Raw genomic sequence first — 15,896 nt, 5'->3', positions numbered from 1 at the left:
ACTGTTGTCGTGGAGACAGGCAGTGGTGTCATGCAGTGCCAGGCGTCTGCTTGTAGTTGAAGCATGTCTGCTTTGTGTCCAAACACACATACACACACACATTAGCTTAGACACTAACACACACAGTTACAAATCCTGGTGGTCACCCTGAACAAAGTCATGCCCAAACGTCTTTTAAATGGTGTGTACAGCCTCCAATAACAGTTTTAAAACAAGTTTTAAGGAAAACAGTCAGAGAAGAGATGGCAGGAGAAAAGTGGCTGTCAAGGAGGCCTCCAGCCAACCTCCTGCTTTCATATTCAGCTGGGTACTGCTGGGGCACCTCTTCCATGGACAGGGAACAGTGTTATGTCATATATCATTAATAATGTAAATTCTGAGTTGCATAATGCAGCTGCTGGGGAACTGCTTTTCTACTTTAAACTTGGCCCTATGAGTGTGTGTATTACATTTACATTTACATTTAGTCATTTAGCAGACGCTTTTATCCAAAGCGACTTACATATGTGTGACTTACAATGTATACACATTTTACATTTACACTGATGGCACACTGCACATCAGGAGCAATTAGGGGTTCAGTGTCTTGCTCAAGGACGCCTCGACAGGGAATCGAACTAGCAACCTTCTGATTACTAAACGACTTCTCTACCTCCTGTACCACTGTCGCCCCCGTGTATATATGTCTATATACTGTGTGTCTATAGACTCTGTGGTGAACCTTTCACAGGTACCGCACAGTCTTCACTTTTGTGTTTGCATATATTACTCAACAGTGCCCAGATATTTAATGCACAAATCGTTTCCCCCTCTTGAACACCTTGGAATGTTTTTAAAAAAGGGAACCAACCTCTCTCTGAACCCTCATCCTATCCTTTTAATCTTCTCCATTTCTGTAGCCATGTATCATTTTAATGCACCAGGACAGATCTGGATTGCATCCAGACGCTTATGTTATTTTCAATGAGGTGTTATTGGCCTGAACCTTCTTTCCATACCCGTTTGGTAATATCTTTGGTATGAAGCTATTTTTGGTTGGGCAATACTGCAAACCTCAGGGGAGCAAAGCAAACCCATAAAACAAACTGCTTTACTGTATACTATCAGAAACATTGACAGTTCAGCTTTACTGTATACTATCAGACACATTGACAGTTCAGCTTTACTGTATACTATCAGAAACATTGACAGTTCAGCTTTACTGTATACTATCAGAAACATTGACAGTTCTGCTTTCCTGGGCTTCCTCTACGGAACTATTATAAAACTAGCCCAAGAACCCCACCTCACCAAGTATGTGAGGCCAACACTGTTGCATGTTTAGACTCCATTAGGCAGCTTTATTCAGTTTACAGTGACATAATTACCTCTGAATGTGGACGCATGCAGGGAGCCTCGTGTGATTCATTTAGATCTTCTGGGTGATTGAACTTGAATAATATTGTACACAAGTAATTACGGGGGCCCGTTTTCACTGTGCAGGGATTGAATGTAACTCAATGAGCCTCAGAGCAGATCTGGTCTGTCTGTAGACCCTTGTCTGTGGTGATCTGTCTGATAACTGGTGGACTTTCGTTGCTGGTTGTCCCTGATGTCTGATCCCTAAGTGGAGCTGACCGAGTGCTAATGGCAGGAATGACACCTGTTTCTGCTGATAAGTGTCTGACTTCTCCAGCTAGTTAACACTTCTATCTTTCACAGAATCACTTTCTGTCTTGAGTTTTAGTTTAGTTTAAGTGGCTGATGGTGTGTGTGTGTGTGCATGTTTGAAAGTTTCATTAACTGTTGCTCATATTGTTGCCCATTAAGTATATTTGAACCATAGGTTTACTTCATTGTCATTTTAATTCCTCTCAGATAAGGTGTTAGCGTTACTTCCTCATTAGGATAAACCTGGCCTTCTCATTTACTCAAAATAATGAAGTTCACTTAGTGAACAGCATCCACCAGAACTACATGTGTATACCATACCACCTCTGTGTCCCAGCAGTAAAACAGAGCTCACTGATACTTGCCATTTAAGCCTCCTCAGAACATTTAAGCGCTGCTTTCTGCAGACGTGCATTATTCTCTGTGTGTGTGTGTGTGTGTGTGTGTGTGTGTGTGTGTGTGTGTGTGTGTGTGTGTGTGTGTGTGTGTGTGTGCACAGAAGTTCAGGAAAGAGGAACTCTGAGGTACCAGAAAAAAGAGATGTTTTGAAATTTGGCTTGCTTCACCGGTTGACATCACAATGACTCATGTGTTTAGCAATGCAAAGTGTTCTTTTATTGAGTAAGACCTAAAATTCTCACAACTCGCATTGGCAATGAAGAGGTCAAATCATTGTAAAATTTGAAGTCTGGTTGGTTAAAAGGTTTTTTTTTTAAGCTGACTACATTTCACTTGGCACATAATTTAAGCACAGCTTATTTGGGCATGTTTGCCTCCACTGAAATGGCAAGCTCGACCCTAACACCCTCAGTGCATTCCTGCTTCAGATATTCAATGCAGTCCTGCTTTCAGAACACTGCTAGCTGTAAAACAGGTGCTGCGATGGTTTCACATGCCTTAAATAGTTGTGCTGCATTTTACTGAGCAAGAGTGTTGAGTTCAGGGGGCAAACACAGTCCTTTACCTCAAGGAACATTTTTGCTTCACTTTTTATATGTCCAAATCTCATAGCCCTGTATATTAATTATGGGTCATTCAGTAGTCCCTGATACTCCGGAGTTTTGTGTTTACTTTAGATGAGAGATCAAACCTGAAATATTGAAAGAATTCATGATCCTCTTAAATTACAGAAGGTAACATTTCTGATTAAAGACAAAGGATTGTCTACAGGTCACAATAGTGTCATTGTGGACTTTGGTGCTTCCCATTTTGATCACAAAAAGGAACAGCACACAAAACACTAAGCTACTTCTGAATTGTTTGACCAAGACAAACTATTTCAACGGATGAAGTGAGTGCTTCCAAACAGGTGCATGCACACAAACAAAGACAGCAGCAACTAATACGTGTCCAATTGCCTTGATACTTTACACAAAACATGAGGGAACCTGACATGAATAGCTGTTCTGTTCGGAGGCTCACTGGCATGGCTTCGGTGGCGCGCTTTTGCTTGGTGCTCTGGCGCTGCGACAGCGGGAGCCACAGCATCGGGTCGAGTAGGAGGAGACAAGCTCTGATTGAGCCTTTCTCCGAGAGGAGCCTGCACACGCATTCAGTGAGATCACATCCTTACGAGCCTAGCATTGCGGTTGCCAACGATACGGCAGTATTCCTTGCTCAACCGTTCCCAGATTTCCGACGCATGGATCCTGTTTAGGATATATCGTTACGTGTTGTTAAATCTGGAAGCCGTTTTGGTTTCTGTTTCTGTCTTTTCTGAAATCGTAGCCAGAATGTCAGCTCACAGTATGTAAGTATGGGCCGCACTTAGCGAATCCCCCATCTCGGTGGGCTCACATTTTGTTGTCTTTGCTTTTCGGAATTACCCCTCGAGCGGCTACAGTGTCTCAGACGAAGTCCTGTAACAATGTGGGGGAGAAACGATTTCGAAGATGGATTTGATGCCTTTAAAACAGGTAAGATGATATTTGGTCGTTTGTTCGTAACGCTAGTCACAAGCACAAAGAACCGTCTTGATGTTCCCTTGATGTGGGATATGGCTCGCGTAAAGTCAAGTCTGATGCCCATTGCTAATTCTAATAGCTTGCTAGCCACGTAATGTGGGGGTGATTCACTAGTTAAACTAGCATATTTGGCCAGCTAGCTGACGTTAATATGTTATCTGGCTTTTCATAATGTTAAACAAAGCCCTCTTGAAATGCAGACCAACCTAACTAGCCTGACTAGTTTGGTGTAATCGTTTGCTAGCCAGAGAAAGTACTCTACATTTAAGTTACTCCTGTATGCTAATAATATCGTAGCTAGCGTATATGTGGTGAGCAAATGGTTTAAATACCCAAAGCAGTGGTTCCTCAGCTTGCTATGCCCATGTGAGTTTGAGTATGCGCTGTCCAACAGAAACATTAAACAGCTGGTAACTCATCAGTTAGGTAAATTGACACAGCCAATGTAAGGGTGAAGGGCAGTATAGGCTTTGAACGAACCGTTAGGTAGCGATTGTCAGTGTGGTGTGGATTTTGATCGTACCTAAAAGACGCGGGTATTGTCATGAATGAATGACAAGCGTAGAGCAGACCTTCTGCCATCACAAACCTAAAGAGAACAGTGAAGAACCGACATGTTCTTACCACGTTATTAGGCCACTCATCTCTTTTCTGACCAAAAAACGGAACATCTGCCTGTCCAGTCGATTTCCTATTTCACCTTCGTGTTAATTTTAGGATGTAGAGATTCGCCACTGTTGACACAGCTTTCAAAAAAGCATGCTGTGTTGTCCTCCGGTGTCTCGTGCCAAAGGAGAGGAATAGGTAGACATGAGCAACAATAATGAGATTCTCACGTCCACACGTACTGTCTTATATTGCCCGGGTGTTTGAAGGTGCCATGCCAGCAATTTGTGTCCCCTGGAAGTCTTGGTAAAAAGTACTGCAGCGTCACCCCGGCGGCGCTGAGAAGACTCAGTGAGTCTTTTAATAATTTATCTCATATTGCATAACTGTTGGTACATTTGAAGAGCTGGCAGACCTACTGTGGCTCTGTGGCCTGTATGACAAGGTTTTGTTTTCCTTCTTTCTAAAGTTCTGACTTTAAAATGGGTGTTGAAGGCTAATTATAGTAATTAACTTGGGGTTTCGTGTACTGTCACTAATCTAGATTTAAAATAATTAATACTTTGCCTTCTTTCCTCCCTCTCTGTCTCCCTCCATCATTCTCTTTTTCACTAAATGACGGTGTAGGCCTCTGATTATACAGTGGATTGAATGTTTCAGTTCATAGTGGTGGATAGCAACAGAGGCAGCTGTGTGATTTGATGGCCTAGTTCTGCCGTCGCAGTGCATGCTATGTAGGCTAATAGTCTGGGCTCTGATGATGTGGTCTGGATCATAGCAACCCCAAGGCTAACTCGGGTTACCTCACAGTCTGCAGCTTCTGCCAGCAGCACAGAGTCCCATGATGTGTTAGGTTCATACAAGATCCTTGGTTGGCTTTTTGTGTGTTTGTTCATTTTCCCTATACCAGTTTTGTATTAAAGGTTAGTTTGTTTGTGTCCCACGACTGCTCTTCAGCAAACACCCAAACAGAATGAAAAGGCATCGACTGTGTTTCTTTCTCCTCTTGTCCAAGAAACTGGAAAACACCAGGAGAACTGGTATTGCTTTTCCATTTACATGTATTTATTTTTCTACTTTCATCCTACTTCTTTCCTACTATTTTCCAGATTCATGCACCACCCATTGAGAATTCTCCCACTACACTGACATTGGTTGGATACATTTCAAGAGAGAGAAAAAAAACTCAGGATAGAACTCAGCACACCTTTAAACCCTTTACTTCCAGTGTGGTGCACTGAAATCACAACAAATGCATTACCCTGAATGCAGTCAATACACTCCTGCTGCTACAATAGAATAACAGGATTCCTCACTGAAACCCCCCCCATTGAAGTCTTAAAAAGCACATCCACCATGTGTCACCCTAGCAACTAACTAGGACAGCCTTAATGACCAGGCCCTGAACGGATTAGACACTTAAAATAGATTACGGGCAGATAATAGAGGACAGCAGAGGGTGAAAAGGCCCATGCTAGACTGGCCACTTGGTCAAGGCATGGGTCAGGTTCACATATACATTACCTTCACCTGGGTAAGCAGGTATTAGGCTACCTTCACTGGCATGGGCTTAGCACTGGTAGATGAACTGTGAGGCAGCAGAAGTGAAAGTGCACACCGTTGGGCTAAGACAGTCTTAAGATGGTGAGGGTTATGTAAACTGCTTTTGTCTGACCATTCACTTATGGTGAGCTACGGTTGCATATATTTCAAGGTGTCCTTGGGTGACATGGATACAGACTTGTGTTGCGGTGCAGTTTATGATATAAATAAAGAAAAAGCATGATTACACTGCATGTAGCTTGAGGTATTGGTGTAACTATGTGCCCTCATGTTTGACATAAATAAAGTCTCTGGAAAAAGCATGATTACACTGCTTGAGGTATTGGTGTGACAATATGCACTTCTTCTCTGGCAAGCTTTGGCTAAAACATTCAAGTTAATCTAAGCTGCTTTTCATGGAGGTGGCATCTAATTGCTGTTGTTTCATCATATGCGATCCTCTTATCAGACTGAGACAAACTAACTCGCAAATCGGAAGGCCTGACATGTTTGGAAAGTTAAGCTGCTGAAAATATTTAAATGTTTATAAATTGGAAAAGGCCCTTCTCTGAGTTTTACTACCCGAGTAATAAAATTACAAGTGGGGTTTGAGAGTTTGTAAGTGGATGTTCCTCGAGCTGTTGGCGTGCCCCTCTTAAATTCTAAACAAGCAAACCTTCAATATTCAAAGTGGTTGATTGTGGACCTAGAAATCAAAAATGTTCTTCATTTCACCTTCAGTCCCCAACTCCCCATGAAAGAAGTGCAAGCGTTTGGTGGATTGTTTTTAGTGAAGCTTTTGGGTCATTTTACTCTGTTGGATACTTATCCCACAAATTCATCAGCAGTTCATTGTTGTTGATCTTTGGGTTTTGTTTGTTTGTTGTTGTTTGTTTTTCTTTTGACACGTCTTTTGTCTGTTCTCTTAGGCTCCAATACATCCTCACCTGGATGGGTACCCGGCTGCGAGTCAGCATGGCAGACCGGCACGGTCACCACCGGCAGCAGTAACCGCGGAAGACGCCATAGCACAGCCTCGGATAGTGGCGACACCGGAATTGGCACATCTTGTTCTGACAGTGTAGAAGGTAAGGAGCCGTTATGTTATAAACGCTTTATAAGGTTGCTGACGTCGGATCACAAAGCCCCTCCTCACCAACTGACTACACTTATTGACTAGAAAAGCAAAGCTATTATTTAGAGTACTTTTAATTGGCTGGTAGTGTAGGTTTGGCATCATTAGCCTTGTTCCTAATTGGTTTGTCTCTGATAGGGTCTGGTTCTGTGGTCGGATTGACAACTTTGTTGTAGTGCATTCACATTGACCCAGAGACAGCCGAAGGGAAAAAGAGGGAACTAGATGACTAAACAGTGTGAGAGCTGATTGGGTGTCAGAGGAGGCCATTTCCAAATTAGCCATGTGAATATATATATATCACTTCCTGCTCTCACTGCAGGGATGCTGTTTTGCTGACCAGTTTTAGATGATGCGTTATTCTTCTGCTGTTGAGAGACCCATCACCTGGGGGACTAGTTAAAGCAAGACTGAAAATACAACAGAGCAGTTTCTCGAAATGGTGTAGGATTTGGAATGTTTTTCGTTTTGAACCGCTTGTTCTTAAAAGTATCTATTCCAGATACGTTTTAAGGGAGGAGACAAATTACTGAGGGGAAAAATGAATGGGAAAGTTTGCAATGCGAAAGATGGTGGATAAGATATTTGAAATTGTTCTGTTGCGGTAGCAATTCACAGACATCACAAAGATACACATGAATTGCATACCACATAAGTGAGGTATGTACAAGATATATACACTTCTATGTTAGATAAAATAAAAATAAAAACTACTGTGCAAAAATACTGTGCAAATTGAATGTGCATTGTACAGTCACTCAGAGGAGTGAATGCTCTATCAAATCTTTGCCAGGAGCGCTGTAATAGATAACACCGGAAAAGGGTGTTTTCTAAATAATAACTATAACATTAAGGCAAGCCAAACCAATGTCATTTTGGCGAGTACCTTACTGGAAAGCTGGAGGAACTGAACCAAGTATCCAAAAAAATAATCCACCTCATATTTGTGGCTGAACTTTGGTGGACTCTCAAATCCCTCAAGGGCTGCTTCCCACAGATCGGATGTGGAAAAAATCGAGAAAAACTGAGAACCTTAGTTTATGCACCTGTCATTTGAATGCTTTCTTTTACGCATGGATTAAAATGAAGCATAAACAAACAACATGCATTCAAAAGCCGTACCATCTTTTGACTTTGCCTAAACTCACAGCATTGAGATACCCCATGTTTTACGTTGGCAAACTGTGGTGTACTTTCTGCACATGGTCCACATTCTGCACCGCGCCGTCATTGCGCAGTCCTGGCCCAGTCCTGGCCCAGTCCTGGCCCAGTCCTGGCCCACTTCTCAAGGCTGCTCCTCACAGCACAAGTTTAGTCATAAAGCATCACTAGTTTGGATGTTGTGTTTTGCTGCTCTACTCACACTCCTTGAAAGCAGTGGGAGGCCAGATGCCCTCTTTCAGGCCATGTCCATGTCCATGAACACAAACACACACTCACACTCACACACACACACACACACTCACACACTCACACACACACACACTCACACACACACACACACACACACACACCATTTCTCCCACACACTATCTATCTCTTTGAGAGCTGGGGTTGGGATGCGGCCTCCCTGGACAAGGCTGCTATAGAACCATAACTGGGAACAGCTGTCCCTTGTGAGCGTGCCCTGGAGGCTGCTGAGACAAAGAACCCTGTACATGTGGGTCAGTGCCTCAAAGAAGGGATTGTGCAGTGGTTAGATCCACTACAGGTTTGTCATTGTCGGCCTTCATTTAAGCAAACACAAGGAATGACTTAACATTTCCAGTCTCTTTTGGAGAGTGGTCTTTTGAATGACACTTGAATGCATTAAGCAGAGGTTCAAGGCGGTTTTGAACAGCATCGTTGAATAGATTGTGATTAATGGCAGTAGGAAATGGGTTTTTCTCTACCTCCTTCTTGCACTAGTGACTGTGGAACCCGGTGCACCTCCCAAAGGAACTGTCGTTACTGTGGGAACGTTCAGAGGTAATTGCAACAAGAGTAGTCATGTGCACCTAATTGGTGCCCGGAGGCAAGAGCAAAATCAAACCCTATTTCTTCAATGCGACCCCACAATCTTAGCCATAGCCCCATGACTGTCCCGGCCTCTTTTGTCTGACATGGTAGACAACAGCATCCAGTCTGCACTCCTCACCTCAACCTCACCCCATCCCATATACTCCCCTGGAGGTTTGTCTGGAGGTTTGTTTTTATTTGCTTTCCTCTTGTTTCCCTTCTCTGGGCAGACTGATCGCAGTGTGACTCTTGGTCTTGTTCTCTAAATCACTGGGGTCAGGCCTCCCAGTATCCACATTTGGGTCCAAACCTGGCTTAACACACACAAAAGATGATCCTGGATCAGTTGTGCATAAATACCCAGGGAGTTTCATTGTGATGGTTGTTCTGGCTGAGGGATCAGTGCACAGCTCGTGGCACACTCCCATCGATTGTAGTGGCGCGTGGGTTAACTTGATCTCATTAACATCAGTGCAGTGTAGCTGCGCTGCCCCCTCCCCCCCTGCCTCCACTCAGAAATAAGGTCATGTTCCAGCTTTTCCATTTCACATGGTGTAACATGCTCTCCCTTTTTTACAATGCAGGTTTTTTTTTTTTTTGTCCTTTGTCTCTCAAATCTGTGATCAGAAATTGAAATAAGACCTTTTGTCGGAAATACAGAATGTGATAAAATTAGCCTTGAATTAGCCTGTGATTTTCCTAGTTTCTGGAACATGGGTGAAAGTGAGGGCTTCCCAGGGCCATCTTGGCTGGGTCTTAGCTGGGCCTTAGATCATATCAAGTACAGAGCTGCCAACAGCCTGGGAAGTAGGGCAGATCCAGCTGTGGAATTGCCTATGATCAGTGCGTAGGAAGCGTCACATTTGATGGCTCTTATTGCCAAAAGAGAAGGAGATAATGACTAAAACCACCCCTCTTCACCACTTGATATAAGGGGCTGACTCTTCTGGATGACACTGAAGGAGCTGAAGACCGATGTGGCTCAAATCCATAAGAGAATGAGATTCAACCTCCACCTCGTATTGTCTTCTGTAGCCCAATGGGACAAAAAAAAAAAACTGCTGCCGTGCCCGTGCAAGTTAGCGACAAACGAGTGTTGATAGCATCCCTGTAGCCCAATGGGAGGAAGTAGGGACAGAAAGGGAACATGGTCTCTCTCTGTAGAATTGCTTTGCCTTTATTAAGTTGTTATTATTTATTAAGTAAATGGAACAGCACAGTAGCAGTACCCCACACAGAAAAATACACGTGTATGAAACCCACGTTGGCCTCGTATGACTGACGTTTAAATTGAGCCCTGCAAATCTGGTGTTTGAATGTGTGGTTTTATACCATGATAACACAAAAAGCCCCTCTCTGTTTGTGTTCTCCAGCATGATTTATGCTGCATGTTTTTTCAGCCTCTCTACCCAAAGCTGCTTCTCCAGAGGCGTTTTCTGTATGGAGACTCTCGACTGCCATCCGCATTAATGGGGGGATACTTTTTCATGACTGGCCAGATAATCTCTACATCAAGCCCAGCAGTTAATAATTGTGTTATCATCTTTCTGTTTCCATCGTTGCATCCTTTCCCTCTCTCTTCTCTTACTTTATCAGTCTTGGTCTCTTTTGTTACTCACTCACACAAATTCACTTAACATGCTGACAGAACAGTATATAACGACTCCCAGCTTAAAGATCTCAATCTGTCACTGTCACTGTCAGTTTCCTCCAGTTTTTTCCCCACCTTCATCATACTTGCTTCAGCGCCTCACCCGGATATATATATATATATATATATTTTGTCCTCACTAGTTCAAATTCAACGAAACAGTGTCCCTCCTAAAGTTGAGCATTTTAATTATCTGTTGGCCTCGTTCTCATTCAGTAGAAAGTGGCACTGAGTGGCATCGCCTGGGGATGGTGCCACATTCAGGTCACTGCCTCTTATAATTTTGGAGCCTCCGCCACTGACCTCTTGACCCCTACATGCACATCACGAACGTCAGCCAAACTGGACGAAGGGTTACTGATTCCTGCGCCGGGAATGCTAGACATGATGTGGGACGGAAATATAGGTCATCCTAAGCCAGCGGTACACTGCGGTACACCATGGGAGGGGGTTGCCATTTGTCTGTGCAGTCAGCTGTAATTTCTCACTTTCTGGCGAGGGTCTGCTGGATGGCTTGTAGTCTTTCCAATTCCGGTTAAGTTTGGAGCTGTGTGTTTTTTGAGAGCCAGACACAGATTAAACATTTACGTCCTGGATTAAACTTCTTTTTTTTTTTTCTCTCTCTCTCTCTCTCTTATTAGAAATGCAGGCAGAGAAAGCAGGGAGTAAGCTGGGATATTGGCTTGGTAACTTGTGTAAATAGGCCAGCGGAGATTTGATTCTGGCAACTGGGATGGGTCTCCCTTGATCAAAGGTCATGACACTGACAAATGAGCATCCATCTGTGAGCCATCATCTACTGGCAGTGGCTCTTAGTCAGCCTGCCCTCAGATGGAATTGTTTATCCTGAGGGTGGGTGTCAGATAACCTCCCTGCCCTTGCCTTCCACCCACCCCCATCCCAAACCCATTTCAGGAGAGGCTGATTTTTTTCAGAAAACCTGACAAATGCCCAAGGGTTGTGGTTTCGTCTAACCAAACTGACCTTGAATGAGAGTAAGACTGCACTGGGATGACCTTATTCGACCACTCATTATTGTGACTCCTTAAAACCTTGAAGCAGCAGAAGACCTCATAGAATCCCCTCTTTTACCTTGCCTCTTCCAAATTAGCTGGCGGCTGGTGACCCAAAAGAATGCCCAGGAAATTCCTCCTCTTTTGAACTAGGCCATCGGCCTGACCCTCGTCACTAATTATACTTTGCTATGGCAGCAGGCACTCTCCTGCATAATTACCTCTGGGCTTCCTCTGCTCTCCGCCGGGTGTTCCGGAGTGTTCCGGAGTGTTCCCGATCCCCTTGCTAACACACCGTTAAGCTCGCAAACATGAAAGGAGGTCTGTGTGGCTGTGTAAGTGTGAGGACCATCAAGTGGGACAATAAAGAAAGAGTCCAGATTCGTCTGTGATCTTAACTTGCAAAGCTAATTCACATCTCCGTTTCGAAAGCCTGTTCAGGTGTCTCCAGTCTTTCAAACACAGACTCAAAGCTATTAGGTACAATTACCGATGGTCTTGGACAGCTTTTGTGAAAGGGGCTAGGATATTCTGAAACGTTACAGATGCAGATGTAGCCTTTTATTTGTCTACCCTATCGAGGAACTCAGCCAAATTAGAAACATAATACTGAATTGATGAAACCGCTATGTGCGGTCATTTTCCTCAGCCAGCTGCCTGTTTGCAGTCGACAATGTTATGCATTGGTGCCAAGTTTTGTTTTCCCTGTGTAAGATGGATAAGAAACTATGGAAGCTGTAAATGTTAATTAAGAGGAAGCAAGAACTCTTACCCAAAACAGATTAAAGTTCAGGGGATGGCTACTCTTTATCTGTACGTTGAGTCTTTGGGAATCCATGGCCTTGGTCTGGTTAGAATCTTCCTCTACCAGCTGAGCTACAAGAGCATTAGGAACCCCCATTTTGACTTCATGAATAAGTTAGAGGAGGCCCCTGTTTAGCATGTCTTATTTGGCACGGTTCACACAGTAGGATGCCCTTCCAGTCTCATTCAGTGGTTTTATGCTTAGCTTGGGCTGAGCGCCTGAGTGACAGCGAGGTGTCCGGTTGCACTGGCTGAGGATAGATGGTGTCATGAGGTGATCTAAGCTGTATGACTTACGGGCCGAGAATACACACAGAGGTAACCCCAGTCATCCAGAACGGAGATGCCTCAGATTCCCGTCAGCAGGCACCGTGTAGACCTTAGACGATGGAGCTAAGCAGTATCACAATCATTGAAATGCTGTCTTGATTAGGTTTTGGTGTGGTTTATGGATTTCCTGCACCCAGGTGTGTATGTATTGGTGGCATTGAGAGTACAGGTGGAGCGTGAAGCTCAATGGTTTTAAAACTTTAAAAAAATTGGTGGCCAGCTTGCAATCAGCAGTCTGTTCATGGTCGCCATCCAGCTCATACTGATGCTAATCACGTCCTGGCAAACCTGTCTCCATCTAACACATGGGATTCAGTCTTAAATTGGTCGGAAATGAATCACTAAAGCCTGTTTTCCCAGTTCTCCATGTGGCACAGTGTAATTTATGTGTGAACTTTGCCCCAGCCTCCCCGACAGTCACCCTCTCCTCCCCCCCGCAGAGGGATGTCTAATGTATCCAGGCAGCTTGTAGACCCACCACCCCCCTTGTAGATTAGCCTGTCTAGCAGCCCATCTTGTTACAGTTGAAGGGGGGGGGGGGGGGGGGTTATGCCCAATTTATGGGCAGTAACCATCACCCCCAGCACAATCCCCTTTAGCAGATTTGCCTTTGTCCCAGGAGGAGTAACAGAGACTAAAAAGGCCTATTCTCTTCCTGAATGAGATTTGCAGCAGATTTGCTCTGCGAGAGTAAATTGCTGAGGCAGTTAGCCTGAGCTCATTAACCTTGAGGTTAGTCAGGACAAGAGGGATCATTTTGTTAGGCCTTGATTTTTTTGGGGGGGGCTATGTGGGGGGTGTGACTGGGCTGGGGGATAGGAGGTGTTTAGGGATAGGGTGCAGGGAAAGCCTGCCCTTGTCAATCCCTCCAAACCCCTCTCCACCAGCTGCTTTGACTCCATCTTGCTAATGACATCCCCACACCCGTCCCAACCCCCCAACTAAGCATCTGTCACCTGGAACCTCAAGACTAAATGCTTTACACTGAATTAGTTTGTTATCCTCCATATATAATTTGCTTACTGTGCACTTTGTTATATGAAGCTTGTTTGTTTACCCACAGTGGTGTGAAAGGAAGCTAACTTGATAACTGCTAGCAATAAAATCAAAGCATACATTTAACAAATAAAATAAATGTGTAATAAATAATAAGTACATAATTAAAGACTGTTGAATGTGTACTTGCATTGGTAATTGCATCTGTTGTGGTCTTCCCTCGAATTTCAACAGTCAGAGCTTCAGGCCGTAGAAGTAGAGAACAAACAGTTGATGGTGTTTGTTTCTCCCCCACTCCCCAGGTTAGAGCGCAGTCTGTCTGCACAGCTGCCGGAGACGTGGCCAGGCCTTCAGCAACTAAATGAACTAAAACGCATTCGTTTCAGCAGGTTTAGGATTGACAAACAGTACCTTTCAAAACCGAGGGTCTTTCTAATGGAGGTGTGGATGGATGAGGTCAACATATGCCCCAGGTTTAAAAATCTTCCATATTTAGGATAGATTCCCTATTGTTTCTGTGCTTAGATGCCTGTCTCTACCAAGGTTGCGCTGAGAGATTGGTGTGTGCCGTCTGCTTAGAATACACCACCCACCCACTTACACACACACACACACACACACACACACACACACACACACACACACACACACACACACACACGTGCACATGAACACACACATTAACAAACGGGGGGACATATTGTCCCTTAGCTAATGCTCACAGCAGATGCCCTCTCATGAGTGATGATTGCCATAAACATGGGAGGATCTAAATATTTAATGCCTGCCTCTGCCAGATAGCCATCACCTCGCTTTCAGAAAACTGGCAATCGATGGAACGCACAAGGTTCTTGGAAAGAGATACAAATATGAAAGAAGTGTCAAGAGATCCACAGATAAATGAGACAAGCAAGTGCACAGCTAAAAAAGAAAGTGTGTGTGTGTGTGTGTGTGTGTGTGTGTGTGTGTGTGTGTGTGTGTGTGTGTGTGTGTGTGTGTGTGTGTGTGTGTGTGTGTGTTCATGCTCGTGCTCCTGGACCATGAGGTCTCATCCACTGTAAGCTCACTGGAGTTCTTGCCTTCCTCTAATGGCCAATGCAGATGAAACCTGTCCAGCACTGTCCTCCTTTCCTCTGTGGCATACTTCCCCCTTTCCCCCCTTTCCTTTCGTTCTGGGGCACAGGAACTGGAGAGGGGGGCGGGGGGGGGTGCTCTGGTGCTACTGACACACTTAAAAACTTGAGCTCAGGTGGCTAGAGCATCTGCATTTTATGTGAACAGAGGAATGCGTCAGAAAGAGGGTTAGGGAAAGAGTGAGAAAAAAAAAAGCCTTGAAGCTTTCCTTTGGTTGCCATGATGTGTATGGCAAGCTTCCTTCCTTTTCCTGAGCATGTCAACGTACTAGGTTATTCAAGCTTTGACTATCTTAAGCCTACTAGTGTGTGTGTGTGTGTGTGTGTGTGTGTGTTTGTGTGTGTGTGTATGAGACAAATAGACGGCCCTTACTGAAGTAAAGACCAACTGTGGGTCCTTGTGCGTAACCTTCAATTCAGAACTCGGAATGTGCTTTGTGACATTAAATGCACTTTTGTACATTCATTTAGTTAAGAAAACAACATGCCCCCCCCCCCACCACCACCACCACCTTTTCAATTTACAAACCATTATCATAGATCTCACAACGCAACACAGTTGGCACTGGCTGTGCGACATAGCATTTGAAATGTAATCCCAGTGGCATTAAGAGGATTTGCTGCAGCAAGCTCCTGCCCCGACGTTGGGCGATGTTTGGAGATGGGATAGGGCTCTGGTAGGGGGAGGGAGGGAAGGGAAAGAGGGAGGGCTGGTGTGTGAAGAGTCTGGCAGAGACAGACGGGCAAACGGTGGCGAGCAGAGTTGGCACCAGGGATGGGTCTGTGATTAAGGCCTCCATGGTGCCAACCGGAGGGCCTTGGCCTTTGTAATTAAGTGGCCCCATGGAGACATAATCCCTGGAGGAGCAGAGCCTGTTAGAGATTGTGTCTGTGTGTGTGTGTAAGAGAGGGTGTGTTGTGCACAAGTCCTAAAAATGAGAGACCAGTGAAGGAGAGGGTGCATGTGTGATTGGCTGCTGTCCGTTTTTGTAGTTTAGGACAAATGGCGTTTTCCCCCTCAAATGCCCTACAATGGCTGTTTTCATTCTGAGGACTTGATTGGTATTTACCCAG

The 15,896-nt window shown here is 44.4% G+C and overlaps 1 protein-coding gene across 2 annotated transcripts in view; it reads left to right on the top strand.

Annotated features, from left to right (window-relative positions):
- cep85l (centrosomal protein 85, like) overlaps positions 1-15,896 on the top strand; it is a 67,078-nt gene that overhangs the window by 1,444 nt on the left and 49,738 nt on the right. The window contains exons 1-2 of one of the 2 annotated variants that reach the window (XM_031582053.1): positions 3,035-3,566; positions 6,692-6,850. In XM_031582053.1, coding sequence (XP_031437913.1) covers positions 3,518-3,566; positions 6,692-6,850 — 208 coding nt within the window. In that variant the 5' untranslated portion in view covers positions 3,035-3,517. Of the gene's footprint in view, positions 1-3,034; positions 3,567-6,691; positions 6,851-15,896 lie in introns of those variants that run through there. The other variant, XM_031582054.1, reaches the window with a different exon arrangement.

This window comes from Clupea harengus, chromosome 15, assembly GCF_900700415.2.
Source record: "Clupea harengus chromosome 15, Ch_v2.0.2, whole genome shotgun sequence".
NCBI lineage: Eukaryota > Metazoa > Chordata > Actinopteri > Clupeiformes > Clupeidae > Clupea > Clupea harengus.
This window is presented reverse-complemented; position numbering and strand designations above follow the sequence as displayed.